The sequence below is a fragment of the Camelus dromedarius genome, chromosome 33 (assembly GCF_036321535.1).
Source record: "Camelus dromedarius isolate mCamDro1 chromosome 33, mCamDro1.pat, whole genome shotgun sequence".
Lineage (NCBI taxonomy): Eukaryota > Metazoa > Chordata > Mammalia > Artiodactyla > Camelidae > Camelus > Camelus dromedarius.
The window spans coordinates 9,658,462-9,673,395 of NC_087468.1; the positions used below are offsets into that span (position 1 = coordinate 9,658,462).

A 14,934-nucleotide genomic window follows, 5' to 3' on the forward strand; every position below is an offset into this window, starting at 1 on the left:
GCCTCTCTGAACCTCTCTCCAAAGACTTGAATTGCCAAATCAGGACCACTACCAACCTCAGATAAGGCCCCCAAATCAATCAGTTGGTCACAGAATCCAAGTTACAAGATAGTGTTATCCAGGCAGACCATCTGGTATCATCAGCCTTAATCAGCACTCCCCACAGGATGGAATAAGTGATAATAAACGTCTGTTATTTTCTTTCTCAATTTCTGGTAGACATGCAGATCTAAGCAATGCAGTTAACATAAAACAACTAGTCGGGAGTGGGTATAGCTCAGAGGTAGAGCATGTGCTTAGCATGCATGAGGTCCTGGGTTCAATCCCCAGTCCGTCCATTAAAAAAATAATTAGATAAATAAACCTAATTTCTCCCACCCACAACCACAAAAAAAAACAAAAAACAAAAAACTAGTCAAAGATAGTCTAAAGGGGAAAGTGAACCCTGGTTTTAAAAGATAATAAAATAGAGAAAGAATATACAGCTAAGGAAAAGAAATGTATTTCAACAGAGCTCTGAAATTGGAGCCGTGGCAAATGGTAGTGTTTGTTATCACCGGAAGTTACCTGCTCGCGTCCTACTGGCCAGTCACACCGCAGGTGCTGTCAGTCATCCAGAAGCTCTTTCTGGTGGAGGAAGGATGAGCTTGGGTCACTGCCTTCAGTGATCAAAAAACTTGAATTTTAGCCAAGACTAAAATTCCCATGTAGCAGATGGCGGACTCCCCAGGAGAGGAGAGACCCCAGTGCTAACCCATATTCTAGATCAGGAGCTCAGAGCACAGAGGGTGAACAGTCAATGTGCGCTTAGTAAAAAGGATGAGCAGGACCTCGGGTTGTAGGCAGACCCTAAACAAAGAGAGGATGAGTCGGACAAAGGACGGGAGAATCATTGGCTTGACTTAAAAGAGACACCGAGAGTTGGAGTGATTTGTCCACAGCTGACCCCGTTCAGCTGTTTGCTTTCTTTATTGGCAAGTTCCTCAGCCCCTGAAATCCTATCCTCTCATCCCGATCTTATTTATATTTGCTCAGAGTCATCTTTATTAGAGTGGCCACCCAGCATGCCCCCAAAAGCACGGTTTTCTCTTGTTGTCCCTGATTCCACCTGGTTAGCATCCCCTTTTTCTCTCAAAACTGTTCTTATTTGGATGATAAATTATATTGTCATCCCTGACTCTACCAGACCCCTGCAGAGAAGAAGATAAGGTCAAAGTCCAGTGAACAAAATGCTTCCTAGACAGCACTTCTAGGAATCTGAGAATGCAAAGTTCTCATTGTTATTGAGGATTTAAAAAAAAAAAAAAAGACCAGAGTAAGACTCTTTCCTTTGTCTTGCAATTATTGCTTAAAAGGGCTGGAAAACAGCAAATGGAGGCTCACAACTTAAAAAGTTAGGACACTCATCACCTAGTTAGGACCAAAATGAAAAACAGCAGCGTTAAAGTGAAGTTGATGAAATGTAAAATGTGCGAGTAGATGTAGAAAGAAATTAAACAGTGAAATAAATTAATAAATACAAGTCTCAACTTGAAGCAGAATGGCCAGGAAGAGAGTTAAAGCTTTACCAGCCAGAATTCCTCTAAAGACATGTGATTCCATCTAAATGCCACAGCCAGCTTCAATAACAGCAAAACCCAAATGAACTAGGATGAATTGTGATAGCATGTATTCAAGTAATTGAAAGTGGAGACCCTGTCCTAACACAGGGGAAGCAACGGGATTCCCATCACTACTGCAGTGGTGCCTCCAGTGTAGTAAATCACCCAACCATGAGGTGGCCGAGACGGAGGTTACTCACACGTGAAGTGCAGGGGTGAAGGTGCATCTAACCAGCCAGATCATAAATCTCCTTCTTTTAGGACAATAGCAAAATGTAGATCTAGAAAATCAAGCCATATATCTCCTTCTTATGACTGTCATTTGCCAAAAGTATCTTGATGTTTTGTACTTAATCGGTATTAGATTAAGTCTCACGTAATCCAACGGTCCAACCAACATCTCCACTTGACGTCCCGTAAGCAACTTGAACATCACGTGCCCACACTTAAACTCTGCCTTTGTCCTGTTCCTACACCCAACTTGACTGTCCCCATCAGTGGCTCTCAGGCCAGGTACTCAAGCCGGGAACCTGGAACTCGTTCCTGAGCCTTGCCCAGCCTCTCACATTCACGGGTTCCTTCAACTGCACATCCAAGATGGAACACCAAGTCTCTCCGCCCCCACTGTTACCACGCACTTCTCTTGCCTGGATGACCAAGTAACCGTCAACTTGTCCCTTCCTGCCCAAATCCATTCACTGCACAAAAGCCAGAGGGGTTTTTGAAAAATGTGGTTCCTATTGCATCACTCCCTACTCTTTTGCTTTTCAGTTATAGACTCACTGGAAGTTGTGAAGAATGTAGAAGCAGGTCCTATATATCCTTCGCCCAGCTTCCCCTAATGTAAACCTTTCAATGACTTCCTATTGTCCTGTGGGTAATGCCCATTATCCTCAACTTGACCTCCAAAGCCCTTGGGACCTGCCACTGTCCCCAGCCCTCACTGAGCTCCCCACCAGTAACCCTCTTGTTCCTCAACTGAACAGGGATCTAGACCTGCCTGTTTCCCCGCCTGGGGCCCTTCTGCATCCCTCTCATTCAAGAACTGTTCTTTACCCACTAGGTGGCGGCTTTGTGACTCCTTAACTGAGCCAAACGAGGTCCCCGCACACTCTGTTTCAGAGCACCTGTCCTCTCCCGTCTTAGCCCTGTGATCGAGAATGCTTGTCCTGTTTAGCTTTTCACGTCTGGCTCATGTCTAGACTCTGAGTACAATGTGGCCAGTGCTTTCTCCATTTTGACTGTCACCCATGCCAAGCCCAGTCCCTGGACGTAACAAAGACATCAGCAGCTTGCTTTATGGAGCTGTCCACGTGGTAGATCTGTTTCTATCAAGAAAGAAAGAAGCTGGGTCATGCTGGAAGCCCTCTGAATTTCAGCCTCTTCCCTCTGTTTTCTCCCCTCTCATGTATCCACGAACCTGTGCTGCACTCAACCCAATTACAGTGAGGGCACTTAATTTCCTTTCTGATTTCCCCTCAGTAACAGATTGTGACTGGTAATTCATTTAGCAAACACTGAAACCTGCAGGTCTGCTGATTATGTTCCCGAGCACCCAGCTCGCTATAATAAAGGCAGAGAAAAGATGTCATCTCTCGAAGAGAACCGGGAAAATGATTATTCCGGGCAGAAAACTTGTTTTGTCTCCCAGACTTATGCTTCAGTCATTCATGAATGAGTAATGAACTCAGGGAGATCCATGACGCATTCTCTTAACCCTCTCATCCTATTTTGCTGAGAACTGAGTGAAAGGAAAGTTACAAGAGGAGATGATTTAGGAAGAGAAAAATACGGTTGCTGTAACATACAACTCTTGAAAGAAGGAAAATTGGGCAATTCATCTAGTTTGCTGGAGTAGTTTTTCAGTCTTCAATCATGAGTCACCTAAGTAATTTTTTTCTCTGTTATTTAATTCCAATGTTTATTATTTTCCAACAGTAAAATAAAAGTGTACAGCACCCAAAGTTTATTTTAAGAGAGGAGCCAGTAAAAAAGAATTTGGTGGTCTTTGCTTTGGTATATAACATACAATTTTCATGCCCTAAATAAACTTTTCTTTCTTAAGGAATTATTTAAAATATGTAACATACTCTCTCCTTTCCTCCTGAATGATGAGCCATCCTCTGTAAAGTTTTTAATGATGCAGGATTACTGCAAATTAAATAGCACAATCAGAAGCAGGCATTAAAAATAGTGGTGCCAAGGAGCCTGGGTGTTGAGTGCATGGTCACGTGCATCGTGTGGACAGACTGAAGAGGGAGGGTCACAGAAAGACATTGCTTGGCGACTGGTTAGATGTATGATGTCTAAGCCCAGAAGGACCCCTTGGTCCCCAGATCATGTCCATCTGCTAAAGGAAAGCAGCCCCTGCTCCCCACTTCCAGCTCAGCCAGCATCAGTCCTGTGGAGCTGTTCTCAGCAGGTACCTAGGGTGCCTCAATTTATAGGCATTCTAGTGATGGTCAGGCATCTGAGCTCCTTGTTTTGGGTTTGTTTTGCTTTGCTTTCTCTTCTTCAATCATTTTCTTACAGACTGCACATCAACAGCGCTGTGTTTCCTTATCACGAAAGTCAGCGGGAAGTATTTGAGGCAGGAGAGAAGAGAATCAATAGACTTTTTAAAAATTGACACCCGTGGCTGGGGGAAAATTCAGATGCCACGTTAGAGATTTCTGTTGAACTTTTAGTCATATCTCCTGTGAGTTTTGTTATTCCACTAGGAGTCCATCTCCAGTGCCTCCTGCTGAGATGATGTAAAGAAGCTGTCCTGATAACACGCACCATCTTTCCTCTCGGGAGTTCACGGTACTTTTTGTATATTTAGCCAAACAGAGTCAGGAGTAGAGAGTGAAGTTCTTTTCGGGGGTCACTGCCGAAATGAAAGCCATCTTGCTGAATGACAGGAGAACCCTTTAGGGGACAGATCTGGGCACTACGACGGCTGCTTCATCACCGGCTGGGTGCATTTTGTGAACAGGCTCCTGGGTGGCCCTTGAGGGAGAAAGGAGTGAGAGGAGAGAGAAGGGGGTGTGCTGTCCTCTGAGTATCCGAGTGGCTGCCTCGTCTCTAGGTCTTCCTCTGGTCTCTCACCTCTTCCCCCTCGCCTCCTTCGACTCTCGCCTGTGTCCCCGTCAGGAGAGAGCACAGTAGATATCCCTCTTTCCTGTCTCAAACTAATCAGGTGTCACTAGAATGCCAGGACACTTGGGCCTTCATTCTCTGGAATCCAAGGAAGCAGGAGGGGGCAGCCGCCCCTTGACTGGCTCTCTCAGCATCCATTCGGGGAAGGAGAGGGTAGTTTGGAAACTGAGACCCGGGCTGAGAGCCAGACTCGAGGTCCATAATATTAATGAAAGGCAGGACCTATCCCAGAACTTAAGACTGTCTATTCCCAGTTCAACAGATGTTCTGTTTTTCCCTAAGTCACTGTGGTGAGGTCACTTGTGGAATTATCTAAGTTCCTCTCATTCATTCATTCTCAGTTCTCTGGGCCAGGTCCGGGAGCCAGTGTTCCCGGTGTTACTTCCTTCCCATCTTCCTTCACATTCCTCCTTGGCTTAGCGTCTCCACAGAGACACCTTTGTCATTTTAAGGGGACAGTTCCTCATTGTACGAGGGCCCTTCCAGACCTTTGAAAGGTGTTAGCCTCCATGGGGCCAGACACACACCCCCACTCAATTCCAGACCCCTCTGGGGTTGGGGTCTGGTTGCCCCAGGTGGGAACCACCACCAGTGGCTGGGACAGGCCCTTGCACCACCGTCTGGTGCAGTACTATGAGCGCCTCTTCCAGCCTGACCACATCCCTCTTTGTCTTTCAAGTTTTGCTAAAATTTCAGTACAAAGGATTCCCTCGGTGATTCACCCAGTCACGTTTACATGTGGATATTTTCAGAGCACCTGCTCACAGTTCCAGACACTGTCTGAGAAGCTGCCGATCCCCCAGCCTCTAGTCACCACTCACCTCTGCACCTTCCCAGCCCTGCTCTACCTTCTGCTTATTTGCATGTTATCTTGTAAATGTCTGCGAGTCATCCCGGAACCTGTATTCTGATCCCTACCTAGGCACTCAGCTCTTCCAGGACAGTGATCACTCCTTCAGCTCTTGCTTTTGTCCCTCCGAGAGCCCAGGGCAATCATCTCTAAGTAGCAAGAATTCAGTAGGCGTTAGTCTGCCTGCCAGATCCAAGGATATGCAACTATCACCAAGGGTGTATTTCACTTCTGTAATGGGGCTGATGGTTCTGATGTGTCATTTTTTTCCCCTAATCTGAAGATTCTATTTCATCCACTACCTACCTGTGATGAGGAATAGCGTGGGAAACGTTGGTGTCCCTGGTAAACTGTCAACTTGACACGTGCCATGTACTAGGTGGGGGTGGACTGCGTGCACACCTTAACTCCTGATGCGCCCTGAGTGAGCCTTGGTCTTGGAGGCCATGCTCCCAATTACGACTTCTCAGTCAGAGAACAGAGTGTGTCCTCCGCCTTCCAGAGCTTCACCGTGCCCAGTGGTGGAAGACAAATGGGTAAAAACCAGGCAGATCAAAGGGAAGTGAGTGCAAAGCAGGGAGCAATGGAGACCTCCTTAGTTTCCTTTTTACCTTTTAGTTTTTGTATATGGAAAACTTCCAAGACATATAAAAATTTCTAGAATACTTTAAGATTCCCCCCAATGTGCTCGTTACCCAACTTCAACAGTTAATCAATCCAAGGCCATCTTGTTTCATTTATATGCCCACCCACTCTCCCTTTCCTCCCACTGTTATTTTAAGGCACATGCCAACATCGTGTAATTGTATTCATAAATGTTTCAATGTGAACCTCCAAAGGACTTAAAAACGTTTCCAAAATTATGTTACTATGTCTACAACGTATCAACCGTCTCATAGGATCATATCATCTTCACTCAATGTTCTAATATCCAGTTGTGATGGCTTTTTCAATAAATCTGAAAATTGGGTCCAAAATTACACCTTCAATGAGAAAGAAACTGCAAAGAAACCAAAACAGATCTTTTTTTTCTTGCAATGGTAGAATAAAGAATGAATTTCAGGAAGTAAAAATGAAATAGCTCTGATGTGTGCCGGGTCTCCTGAGACCTGGCCAACCTCACCTGTGGAGTATGTCCAGCTGCCCCAAGCTCGCCACCTGGTGGCAGGCATGCATAGCGAGGGCTTCGGTGAAGTCTTCAGTTAAGTTCGGTTAGGTTAAGTGTTCATTTCCCACCAAGACAGGGTTCTCTTCTGTGTTACTGGTAGTTTAATATTTGGCCACCTGGCAAAAATGTGTGTGACACGGAGTTTTTTTAAGTATTGATTGAGCGTGTAATTTAAAAGTCAGAATATTAAATAAACATCTCTGCCCTTTCTTCCAGCAGGCAGCCCAGAGAACGGCTCTCCACGCTCTGTCTGACAGGTACATTTTGTCATTTTTATGAACTATAAATTGCTTTATGAAACATTGAGCCCTATTTATCGTGGCATATAATTCATAATCGGATTTTGTCCCTAAAGTATCTGGAAACTGGGATGTTAAACATTTTGCATGCTTCGATTTGTCATGCATGTGTGGAGTTTATTACTGCAAAAATCGCCTTGTTGTATTTCATAGAAAGTATGAAGAGTCCCTCGTTGTATAATGAAACAGGAGACAAGAAACTTGGAGGGCAAGTCCTGAATGGTGCAGTAAATTCTGAACTTTGGAATTGGTTGAGATCTAAGCTCATTTTTCAGCCATAAGTACTTCATTTATTCTGAGGTGTTTTCTTCAGACTTCTTCCGTATCATTTCACCGAGAGCGATCTGTCTTTGGATGAGATTCTCTCTTGAAATACTTTTCTGCGCGTCACCCAATTCATGGTCCTGCGTGCCTGGCTTTTTATTCCTTGCTCTGGCTTGGCTTTTTCTGACTCTTGTCATTGGATGAGATGTGTAATTCTAATCAGTAAATATACTCCAGCTGTTTTTCACCTCTTGCTTTGCCTATAGGGCTGTGTAAAGACAGTTGAATGGGTATATATAGAGTTTATTTCTAGAATAGACCAGATCGTTTCTTGGTTTGGGTTGGTTTTCGATTTCTCATTTGCCAGAAGTGTGTGTGTGTGTGTATGTGTTTTAAAGAACCATCAGGAGGTAATGATGAAGCCTGTTTCTCTCCGCAAGTGAGGTTCTTATCGTTGTTAGAAGCAGCTGGGGGAAGTGCTCCCCTCGGCTGGCTGGCAGGCGCCTCGGCGTTGTCGGGTAACCGTCACCCCCCGCCCCTTCCTCCCCAGTTCTTTTTTTGTGGAATGAGCAATAATTGACTGTGTAAACCAGCTCAGTTCAGTGCTCCTCCAAGGTAAAACCTGTCACTTAGGCGAATTACCCATGCACATGGGTGAAAAGCGTTTTCTCTATGGTGGCAGGCTGAGCCCGGGTGTTTTTATCTCCATTGAAAAGCCTTCCCCATGACAACCACACAAGCCTGTGGGCTCAAAGAGTGGCTGCCATGTGATCTTCCGGGATTGCTTCTGGGGGTTTCACGAAAGCTGATAACTGTTCCACTGCGTCTGAGCCTGTGGGGAGGAGGAGGAAGAGTCTAGATCAAAACACACTTAAAATCTGACACATTAATTCCTTTCGTCTGCACATTTCTTTTTTCCCTTTGACTTTTCTTCTTCAGTAAGTGATTCCTTCAACAAAATGCATTGAAAAGCAAGAGAAAGCCCTCAGTTTACAGTATGATGCCATGGCCAGTAGTTACAAGGTTTCTTTTTGGGGTGAGGAAAAGGGTGTAAAATTAGATTATGGTGATAGTTTCCCAACTGGGTAAATAGACTAAAAACAATTGAATTGCATGCTTTGAATGGGTGAACTTTACAATATGTAAATTATATTTCAGTAAAGCTACATACAAAGACACAAAATGTCTTTCTGACCTTTGGTAGAATGAATCAAAATCTATTTTTAAAAAACATGGACTCCCTTGAATGACATGGTTGCAGATACAAAGACAAGTCATCAGAAACTAGGACTGGTATATTCTAAGGCTTCTCCCCAAAAGATGCATGACTCTGTCCTGGGTAAAAATGTGCATGGATTTTCATGATGAGCAGCGCTATTCCCTCTGACATTTTCTGATATTCTCTCGAAAACCCCTCCTGAAGCCCCACAATCCATTGACTGTTAGTATCTTAGCCCCTGTTTTGTATCACTGCTAAGTGAAGATACTGTGGGGGGAAAAAGCGTGCGTTCCCTAGAAACGGAAACAGAGGGTCCCATTGTCCCTGCTCTGCTTATGAATCTGTCTGTCTTCAAATGTATCGGAGCATTTCCCTCTAAATCTAACAATTTTGTGTTCAAAATGGGAGGAACTCAGTGCATTCCAAAGTAAAGAGCTGATTTTGTCTACCATTCCAGCCACACAGCTTGTGTAAAGCCTCTTCTCTGTGCCTTTCCTGTTCTGTTTTCCACGAATCCAGGGCCACACGAGTATTTCCCTGAGTGAGAACGTCTGTAATTGTTTGGAGATACAATAGAAAGCCCTTCTTCTGAAGAAGGACTTGTAACACCTACTGAACTAATTGGATTCATATTTTCTAGGTTCTTAAATTAGAGAACACTAGCGCACGCATGACAGCTGTCATTTTCTATTGCATCATTTATTCTGTTGAATAAACCAGTCTTTTCTAGAAAGTGATGAATGTAAATCTGGGTCAGATCACTGCATGACTTACCTAAAGGTCTGTCCGTCAGAGGAGCCACCTCAGGGTGGGAATGGAATTGAGTAAAACTGAGCCCTCCCCACCGGGGTGTGACCTGCCCAAGGTGGGGCTCTCACCCCAATATCTCTCACCCCAATATCTCCACTACTTACAGCCTGGTGTTAATCCATTATACATTCATTTACACAAACTATGCCGGTTTCCTGTGCTGTTTCATTCAGCCCGTGACCAGCTGTTGATGTAAAATTCCACACTGAGTAGGCAACACTTTTGGTTTTGTCCTAGAAAGAGAAAGAGCACTTTTCAGGCTTTAAAAGTTGCTTCCTGAGTTCTGCAATTCTGGAGTTGGACAGAAGCCCATGCTGGCTCGAGCCATGCCCCCGCAGGCTCCCGGCCTCAGGGACCTGCTGGCTTGCTCCTCCGTGGGTCCGTGTCACTTCCGTGGAGCCTTGTAACCCCTGAGCACCTGGTGAACATGGGAGGTTTGATCCAGGAGGACAGCTGTTTTGCCTCCAGATGATGAGACAGGACTTGGTTGCCAGGGGACGTGAGTTACACTGTGGGAAGCCAGTTGGCCTCAGCGTCCCCTAAGAAAGCCGACCTTCAAGGCTTGAGGACCTGACCTAATGAGACTCGGTACAGTGAAAGGGGGTAGCCTTTCCCTGTCCTTTCTAAGGGCAGGTAGAAGGCTCATCCCTGTGGTGTGGCAGGGAGAAGAGAATATCCAAGTGTCTCCCAAAGGGCAGCCTTGCCTATCTTTTCTTTGCTCCGGTGTCCTGGTTTTCAGAGGCATTTGAGCAGAAACCCAGTATCCAGCAGTTAAAACAGAATGCTTGAAAGTTCTGTGAGTCCTCAGGAATCAATACACAGTCTTGATAAATTAAAGCTATGCTCTGTCCATTACCAAAATTTACAGAGCATCTAGGGTCCCTCCCAAAGGAAACCTTTTGCCTTGTTTGGTTTTGTCAGAGCGATGGGCTTCATTTACGGTTCACCCCAGTAGCCCAAGCACTCCACTGGTCCAAATTGGATCACAGCAGTGAGGTTCAGGTGGGCTTTGGCCCAGCTAACGCATGCCACCTGCACTGATGGCTAGGGTGTGGGAAGGTGGGATGGCGTGGGCTTTGTTCCTTTCTACCGCTGGCTGGAGAGTTCTTCATCTGTCTGTTTTATGCCATGGAGAGGCAGCTGGCTGACCAGGGGCCTGCCGATGCCCCAAATAATGAAGAAGCCCCGAGACTAGGGCAGGAAGAGGTGGCCACATTTTCAACAAGTAAATCAAACCAATGACAAGAAAACCTCAATTTGCAGAGACGCACGATCCTTCTTACTTATTCACTCCTGATAAGGTGCCTCTCGAGCGTCTCTTCTTTGTGCGGGTCATGGTAGTGGATGGGGTAGAGAGAGGCCGAGGGGAACTGGGATAAATGGACTTGAGGGTCATTTCTAAAGGCACGCCTCTGGTATAGACGCTGCTCTGAGAGCTGCCGCCTCACCGGTAACATGGAGAATATGCAAAGTGCCTTTTGGAGAAAGGAGGATGTGTGCGCCGCATCTGAAGTGCCTCTGAATACCATTAACTCCCCTTCTGAAGTAGTAAATAGTAGATAACTGTGATCAAAAAAAAAAAAAAGGATTCAGGTGATTTATCAGGCTGAGCAACTGCATGTTTGCAGAGAAGCTGGAGGTCAATCTCGAAACCCAGGGCAAGAAGAGCACGAGGCAATTGGCAGGACTAAGAAGTTAATCATGCCCTTGGACCGCTTCCATCTGTCTCAGAGCCACAGAGCTGCTGCCGAGCGAGCAGGGATGCTTTATAGCCGCAGATCAGGAATTAATATTTTCTGTGAAACCTCAAGCATCATTTGCAGTAACTTGGGTTTTATAAAAATGGAGCATAATTTCGTATGAATAAATCACATGCAGCTAGAAAGATGAGAAACTGGGAAGAAAAAAAATTTTTGCTTGACTTTAAAAAAAAAAAGAGAGAGGGGGAAGGAGCAAGGACGCCAACGTGAAAACAGTTTTTGAAGCGATGGCGCTGGGAGGGCACAAATGGCCGTGTGGTTAAATTGTGCATATAATCATCTTCTGAAATGTCGGCCTGCGACTCCAGAAATGGCCACATTTTTATAGCCTCTGAGATGCATCAGTAGACTGTAACCTGTCTGCCCATCTGGCAATATCTCAGGTCCAAGATCCATTTATATTGGAATCCAAACAACTGCCATTGATTTATTCGTTTGGGCCACGAGTCTTTATTGAACGTGTCCTGCTTGCACAGTGGGCGCTGGGCTGGTGCAGGTGTGCAGGGACCATAAGCAGCCGCGCACCTACGCACGTGGCCGCCCTGTCCAAGGTGCTGGCTTTGCAGAGAGCAAGGCCTCGTTAGCCGCGTGCATTTGCTGCCCTGGATCTTGCCCTTCTCTGTTCAATCTCACCCATCACATCTCCTCTTCCCATTTGGGAGAACAGAATGAAATTAAGTAAGCGAGGGATCATCTAAAATGAAGGGGTCACTTCTGCGTGAGTCTGGTCTGCACCTGGAAGCGGCCCCAGGGCAAGCAGGGAGGGCAGGGCAGGCATCTGAAGGCAGAGTGGGGGCCTTGCATTCAGCCTCATCTTCCTGGCTCACTGCCAAGGAGACCAGCTTCAGCCAAGCAGAGGGAGCGTGTGGGGGATGGCCGCCAGCCCCAATGGGGAACTATCCCAGGCCCATTTTACATGATGTCCCTAAAGTCCTGAGAGGAAAGTCAAGTTGCCAGGCACTGCTAATGGCCTCTTCTCTAAGGGTCCAAAAAGGAGGCTTGGGGGACTTTTAAGAAAATTTCAAATTTCCAACTTGGAAGACGACAAGGTGGCGGGAGGGCGTGTATCAGCCCCCACCCCCAGACCCACAGCGGTCTCCAGCCCCTTCCATGCAGGGGTTTCTTATGCTGAAACCTTTTTGGTCTGCCATGTAAAGAGAACTTTTTTAAAGAGCGTTAGTGTTTAACATCCCTATTCCATTGACCATCTCATTTTGTGAGAGAGAAAGGGCCCATTCTACAGATAAGAAAACAGCCTGGGATGGGAGATTGACTTATGCAGGGTCACAAAAGTAGCACATGGTGGAGCTGGGACTAGACTCCAGGTCCTCGGACTTGCAGTGAGTAGAATTCTCCAGGCCCCATCACAAAGTGTTAGGCTTAGGTGGGGTCAGATGCACGTGGCTCACGCTGCCTCCTGCAGTCTGACAAGTAGCTTACTCAGTCTGTATTAATACCTTGTTTCTGCTAATAATTGTAATCCTTCCTGTTACAGCCATCTCTTATCCCCAGCACCTAGTACAGTTCCTGGCAATTAGGAGACACAGGAAGTTATTTGATGAATGGAAGAAAACAATGAGCAAATGAATGTGTGAATCAGGATCCATGTTTGTGGTCCAGCAATGGCAGTTTGGGGCTTAAAATGGAAAGCGGTTTTCCGAATCTGGCTGTCCACCATCTCGGGAGGCAGAATTTGATGGTCAGGGGCTCATCCCTAGGGGGGTCCATGCCTGTGAGATGCTGCAGAATTGAGAAAAGCTATTAACTGCCACACAGATAGAGAAGGGGGGAAATTGAATGGGTTTAAAAAAAAAAAGTCATCCAAAAGTAGGTAAAAAGTCTCCAAAAAATTTTTAAAAATTGAAATCATCCAGTGCAATTAAATTAGAGCGAAATTAAATTAGAAATCAGTGATCAGGTGAGAACCGTATGATGCCAGAGAGAGGTTTCCTGCACGGAGGCGACCTCGGGCTGCTCCGTGTCTCCGCCTGTGCGCTCCGCTCCTCAGTGCTGTGCCTCCTCCTATTGACGTGACTTGAGATGCTCTCCCTTCTTACTTCCACCAGTTACTCATGTTTCTTTTCTTCCTTCATTCGATTCATATTTACAGTTCAGCGCCCCTGCAGTGAGTAAGGCTTCGTGTCGGTCTCTGTGGGAGGCAGGGAAGTGCATCACCCATTCACCCCACTCTCCAGGAGCTTACAGGGTGGGGGCGGAAACTTAGGCATGCACATTAACTACTGTGTGTATTAAATGTCGACGTGCACTTGTGCAGTCGTGGGTCCTGTTGGTCCAGCCGTCGTGCATAGATGCTACGCCAGGCATTTCATATGCATGACTTACCATTACTCCTCATGCTAACCATGTCGGCCAGGAAGGAGGAATTCAACAGCAGGGCCTTAGAGGGGTGATATTTTCAGTGAAGCTTTATTTCATTTTATTTTCCAGTGCCCTCCCTTAAGTCCTAGTGAAGCTGGGTCCCAGAAACCCAGACCCACAGTCTGGCTGTAAAGCCATGGCGTGGTCTCTCTGACTCCAGCTGACGCTTTCAGCAGCTTCAGGGACATCCGCCCACCCCATCGAGTTGTAAAGCCATAAATGTTCCTGGAGAGATGCAGGGAGAACCCATGTCCTGTCAGAGCACAAGGAAGGGGGGTGGGGAGGGGGCATTTGAAGTGTCTTGTGAAGGACAGGGCGTCAGGTGACCCAAGAGTGAAGGGAGGACGGCCTTCTCTGCAGACAGAATGCCCTGAGCGAGGCGAGGCTGGTACACGGGGGGCAGCAGGCCCTTTGCTCTGCCAGGCCGTGGGCATCTGCAGGGGGAGGTGTCTGGGAGCCAGCTCTCCAGGGCTGCCAGCGCAGCGGGCATGGGGAGCCAGTCTTACTTCGCAGCGCTTCCTTCAAACATGTAATCAAGCCTCATCTTCCAGGAAAAAACCTTCAGTAACTCACTTACCCAACTCCCACCGTCCTATTCCATCAGCACCTCTTGGAGTTGCTGGCATAGACCGGCTTCTGCCCTCTGCTCACTTTATGTTTGTATGTCTGGTCTCAGTAACAGACGGAGGACAGGAACCACATCGTGAATATTAGGTGGTTCTGCAGACAGAATGTCTGCTCAGTAATGACTTCCTCAGTGCTTTTCAAACAAGAAAGACCAAGAATTCAAATTTAAGCCACTCATCTCCGATTCCATGATAAGGGGGGAGAAAAAAATACCAAATCTCTGGCCCAGCTTTTCCTAATCTCTTCTCTTTTTGCAAGATATCATGAAGCAAGCATGGGATTTTGAATCCTTGAATGGGGGCTGGAATTTACTTGGGGCAAAATATTTATCCAGCTGGGTCTGAGCTTTCTCAGTTGCCTAAACAGGATGGTGAGAATGCCCTTCCTGTTAGGTTTAGGGACAGATTAAATGAGGTGATAAATAGAAAAAGTGCTCTGTTAATCTGTCCAGATGATAGCAGTTACTCTATTGCATCACTCAGAAAATCCACTTATCAAGGTACCAGGAGAGCCTCTTTGATTGACGTCCTGCCAAGAAACTTAAAAACCAAGAGAGGGAAATATTACAGAATAGATTTAATAGATGAAACCATGAGTAACTAATTGTGTAGAACATGTATTTATCTTGACGTTGTAGAAAAATAAGTATCAGCACACCCCAAGAAATACCCAGTAGGTTGTAGTCTAGCCCGGTCTCCCCCAAAGGCCAGACTGCAGGTCTCTGTTCCCGGGTGGGTTCACCTCGGTCCCCAAGGCGGATGTCTCCACGCCATCCTCCTACTTCACTCACCTAGGAATGTCGTTCTGGGCCATTTC

At 46.2% G+C, this 14,934-nt stretch overlaps 1 protein-coding gene across 6 annotated transcripts in view; it reads left to right on the forward strand.

Annotated features, from left to right (window-relative positions):
* AFF3 (ALF transcription elongation factor 3) overlaps positions 1-14,934 on the forward strand; it is a 493,384-nt gene that overhangs the window by 378,520 nt on the left and 99,930 nt on the right. For all 6 annotated transcript variants that reach the window (XR_010378788.1, XR_010378787.1, XM_064481854.1 and 3 more), the window contains one exon: positions 6,977-7,017. Coding sequence is in view for 4 of the 6 variants with exons in the window: in XM_064481854.1 (XP_064337924.1) it covers positions 6,977-7,017 (41 nt within the window). In the remaining 2 variants the exon portion in view is untranslated. The remainder of the gene's footprint in view (positions 1-6,976; positions 7,018-14,934) is intronic.